Raw genomic sequence first — 5,000 nt, 5'->3', positions numbered from 1 at the left:
ACCTGGGGACATATGCCCTATGAGTCCGCAATATACTCCTCGTATTACCTCAACATGGCTGTATTGTTTGTTATGTTTAGAGACATAGTTAAATTAAAAGCTTAAGCCGTAAGCGTGTCAATACAAAAGACAAGCGTCCTATAAAAAGGTGAGCATAATAAAAAGAGAAAGGTATAGCGTGGTAAATATCGGTGCTTAATATAAGTGGGTGTATATAAGGTTCTGTGCTTTCATTAGAGCTCTCACGTATACATTGCCAAGACAACAATAAAACTTGGTCATCCACGTTTTTCTACGCACGGGATGCTTGCCACGTGCGGCTTTCAATGCTACGCAATGCCGGGAACTGCATTAGCTCCTGCGCAATCAACCAATAAAATTACCTAAATAAAATTACCGAAATATCACAATCAAATTACCCAATACCACCAATAAATTCACCCAATACCAATTAAAAACTAGAAACGAGCCAGTGACGTTGTCGCCACCTTACATAGTATCCCCCTCACCTCTAGTATGAATGCGAATATCTACTGTAAAGACGCTAGCAGGCCAGATAAAGTTAAATAAGTCACAAGACAAAGGTTTTGTTTGTTAAGACAACTTGCCGTCATGCCTCAGATGTGCAGACGTATATGGCAATCGGTTACCCCTAGGAGCGCGATAGATGAAATGTAAGTCGACGGCTCAAGCGTCAAACTCTAAGGTTCAAGGGCAGTGTGGTTTTGCGTATGCCCGACCCTCTCTCCCAAACAAGATGTAGTAAGCATACAAAGTTTGGCTCTCGCGTAGGCAATTAGTTGGGCTGAGTTAGAGAGCGGCAAGCGGGAAATCATGATCAAGGTCAAGCGTAAAGGTGAAATAAAGCGTCGCATAGTGAACCTGGTTTTTGGTACTCTAGCCCCACACCTTTTCCCCAAGATGTGTAAGCGCTATACCAAGTTTGGTAGCGCCCTAGCTTGAATTAACAGGGGCCGAGTTACAGATGTGGAGGGAAATATCATCAAGGTCAAGGTTAAGCGTGAATTTTTACATATGTTATCCCCCACCCACATTTTACTCAACGACATTTGAGCGTTTCACAAAAAATCGACCCCTGCAATGGAACTTTTGAAATCGGCGATTTCCGCGCTATGCGCGGGGAACCACCTCTCCCTCCCTCAGTCAGCTATGTATGCCCCAGACCGCGTGTTGTGTGTCGCGGTGGGGCCCCGCACGCGGGGCGGGTTGCCGTGGGTTTGTGCCTTTGTCGTTTGTGTGCTGTGTGTCGTGTGTGTTGTGTGTGTGTGTGTGTGCTGTGTGTGTGTGTGTGTGTGTGCTGTGTAGTTTTCCTTGTGTTGTGTGCGTCGTTGCATGCTGCGCTGTGCGTCCGACCCGCTGCTGCCTTTATGTGTGTGCGGGGGGGGTGGGCTCGTCAAACCCCATACTGGCACAACGCAGGTAATATGGTTATATATATACAACAATAGCAGCACTCGGAGAGCACAGACCTCCGCCATATGGCAGACTGAATGTCTCTAAAAGTGAAAAATTTTTTTTATTAATTAATTAATTACTTTTAATGTGTCGAAAAATCAATTAATTAATTAATTAAATTAATTAATTGGCCATCCGGATTAGTTGCGACAGCGTGCAGGTGGGGGAGGACTGTGGTTAGCCCCTTAGCCTGATGGTTGCATGTTTTGATAAGTCTAGCCAGCCAGCGCACGTAGCGGAAGCTCGAACTGAAACCTGTGATTTCGGCTAACACACAACGCACAAACCAACACTCAAACGACACGCGGTAAAAACATAACCTCCGCCCCAAGCCCCTGCGCGGATACGTGTAAATATATGCTCCCCATTACACTGACAAGCAGGAAATATTGTCCTCTCCACCCTATCATATTGCAATGCTCTTTAGCATCTTAAATAGTGCATTTGCATGAAAGGCTGCCACTCAATTTTCATTTAATAATTCATTTTCTTTAGCTTTGCCAGCTTTTATACCCGATCTCGCGATCATCTTTCAAATTTGTGTGTGTGTGTGTGTCCGTGACAGGTGTCACATTGGGGAGGTGTCGCGCCTCAGTCTGCGCGTCGGGTTTGCCGTGTTCGTCTGCCCCTCCGGATTGTTAGATGCGCCACCTGTCGACTGATCATGACTGATTGTCGCACGACGCTGGGACTAGTGAGAAATGCGCGCGTCACTGCGTGGATATTTTTGACCTTTACTGTCATGTTGTCACAGTTGTGTCGCGGACCGTTCCCTGCGGTACTGTACTGTGCTACAGTAAGATTTACAGTTCTGCGTATACCACCGCACTGTTCTGTAATTGTGTTGCGGCGAGCTTTAAGCTGGGTTTACACAATCGACTTTTAGTTAAGAAATGGACGAGTTGATCGACGCGGTCTGCGAAGCACCGTACTGTTCCCTAAGCTGGGTTTACACTATCAAACTTTTGCTGGCCTTTGCGGGTGCAATGTGTCCTGTACGGGTCCGTCCGGCGTAGTCTGTGTTGTGATGTGCTGTGTTCGTCTATACGTTACTGCGCCGTGCGTGTCGTACGAGGAGTTATACGGCTTATGGAGGTGTAGCACAGAGCGGTGTCATGGCGGCCGCATGACCCCATCTCCACCCAGGTAAAGCCGTTCGTTGACTTAGCAACCCGACGACAAACTAGAAGCCAAAAGCCGATTATGTCATTGTAAATTCACCCCTACACTCACTCTTGCTCGCCGCCCCTCTCCCACGCTCGTCTACCTTTCGCCTCCGTTTTTTATTATTCCTTTCTTTACTTTTGATACCAAGTAGGATTTTTGCAAGCGATGTCCATTGTTAGGAATTTCATCGATTTACTCCGGTAGTCAAGTACTATATAATTATGGCGGTCACAGCTTACCTGAAAGAAAAGGCTGATACACGGAAGACTATGAGCTAAGCTCACGTACGAGGCCACGCGTCATAAACATACATAACATCTTGATAACATGGCAAATGAAATGTGATTTCTACTGTTAGCTAGTCCGTATTGGAAAATGCATTTAAATTCATACAGGCTTTCATTCAGGCTTTTATAGCATTCCTTTAGAAAACATCACCAGTGTTGAAAACAGTTGTATTATTTAATATGAAAGCATATGAAGAATATGAATATGAAAGCATCGTTCAAGTCTTGACGATTGTAACGTAATTTTCGTTAGTGGTGTTTTTCTGTGACAGACCGAGTTTATTCGTTATAAAATTGCGTACAATTTGATTAAATCAATAATGTCATCTGCGTTACTGTTACTGCATCACTGCTGCCTTGCTCACAGACAGTATCTTCAGACGATGGTGTGGCACTTTCACAAATACTGTCGGTATTAGCTGGGCATAGCTCGCTAGATATCTGTCTATCTCGCTATCTGATGCTTTTAGTTGCTGTATATATCTCTTACGATAACCTGAAGAAGGTGATTGACGCGTTTAGATTTTATCTGTTTGCGACTTACACGATCGGCGCACGAATACAAAAGCCCGCAGAGAAAAATAGTCCGCGTTACGTCATTATCAACTGATTACCTTGTGTGCGTGTGTGGGTGTGTGTGGGCTGAGGTGATGAGCTTATGGAAATAGTGAGAATTGGCTAACCTAGATTTTACAGGTATGTATGGTTAATTACTGGAAGACTGGGCCAAAGTAGATCTAAAGATAGGCATGCATGCAGAGCGTTGTAACAATAACACTCTCGCGTGTATTAATTTTAGGCTGTCTGTTGTGTGGCATTGTTGCGAGTGGAGCTTACATACCGAGTCGTATCCTCATACGCACGCGAGGAAAAATATTTGAAAAATGTTCACTCAGATATGAAGTTTGATTGAATTGTTAAATTGTTCGAATTAAAATTGAATCGCCTGGAGCGCTCACAGCTCTGTGATCTCGTTCTTCTGTTAATTTCATCGCGCTCTATAATAACCCACCGCGACCACCGCGCATGCGCTAAACGTTCTCGTGTTGATATATCTTCATCTCTCACTCATAGGATCTCAAAGATGCGTGCAATTTTGGCCTCTACTGCCCACCGGCGAACGGTCGTGCGGGAAAATTCCTGGAGGAAGAGCGACCAATGAGAGACTATCCCCTCACAGGACCTATAGGATACCTCGAGGTAAGCAGGAAGGGCATCCAGGATGTATGTTCCGGAAGTGGGGAGTGTAGTGGGGAGTGTAGTGGTAGTAGTGATAAGGACAGAGGTTAGTATACCTCTATATACTATCTACTATATACTACTACTATATACTACTACTATATATAGGCAGATAGCATTTACTATGACACCAGATAAAATATGAAATTCAAGATGGCCGCCAGATACCATGCCGATGGTGATGGGTACCCGATCTCATACGAATGTTCATATCATAAACTACCTATGTGCAAATTTTTATACTTTATGTCAAAAAGTGCACAATTATATCTCCTAGCCCCTGTACTTAGATGGCAACAGGCATGTAATACTTGCTATGACGTCAGGTGGTATCAGGCAGGTAGCTCTAACTGTGAACATCAGAGTGTATTTCTTCCCCTACACGCAAACCTAACCCGATCCATAATAGTGATGTAACTCTAGCCCCCAACCATACCGCTAACCCCAAGCGCGTATTTTTTCATTGTTATTTAAATGTTATTTTTAAATCTTATTTTATATTGTGATAAACATTGATGTAAAAAGTACGCAAATTCCGATAAACATAATAAACGAAATTATCTGTAAAATAAGCCTCGCTGAAAAAATACATGAATGTAAAAAACGTATAAAATTAGTTAAAAGCGTGTATAAACAATCAACCATAATATTGATCCTATATTAAGAAGCTCGTGCGTAAAGTAGTACTGTACACACGAGTGAGATGACCATGACCGGTTACCCGTCGTATGTATGTATATATGTGTGTGTGTGTGTGTGTGTGTGTGTGTGTGTGTGTGTGTGTGTGTGTGTGTGTGTGTGTGTGTGTGTGTGTGTGTGTGTGTGTGTGTG

At 43.8% G+C, this 5,000-nt stretch overlaps 1 protein-coding gene across 1 annotated transcript in view; it reads left to right on the top strand.

Annotated features, from left to right (window-relative positions):
• Positions 1 to 5,000, top strand: part of LOC106810206 (SH3 and multiple ankyrin repeat domains protein 3-like) — a 36,040-nt gene that overhangs the window by 7,500 nt on the left and 23,540 nt on the right. The window contains exon 2 of the mRNA XM_014813489.1: positions 4,005 to 4,130. Coding sequence (XP_014668975.1) covers positions 4,005 to 4,130 — 126 coding nt within the window. The remainder of the gene's footprint in view (positions 1 to 4,004; positions 4,131 to 5,000) is intronic.

The sequence above is a fragment of the Priapulus caudatus genome, unplaced genomic scaffold (genome assembly GCF_000485595.1).
Source record: "Priapulus caudatus unplaced genomic scaffold, Priapulus_caudatus-5.0.1 Scaffold419, whole genome shotgun sequence".
Classification (NCBI taxonomy): Eukaryota; Metazoa; Priapulida; class Priapulimorpha; order Priapulimorphida; family Priapulidae; genus Priapulus; species Priapulus caudatus.
The sequence above is the reverse complement of the archived record's forward strand: the minus strand, read 5'-3'. Positions and strand labels throughout refer to the sequence as shown.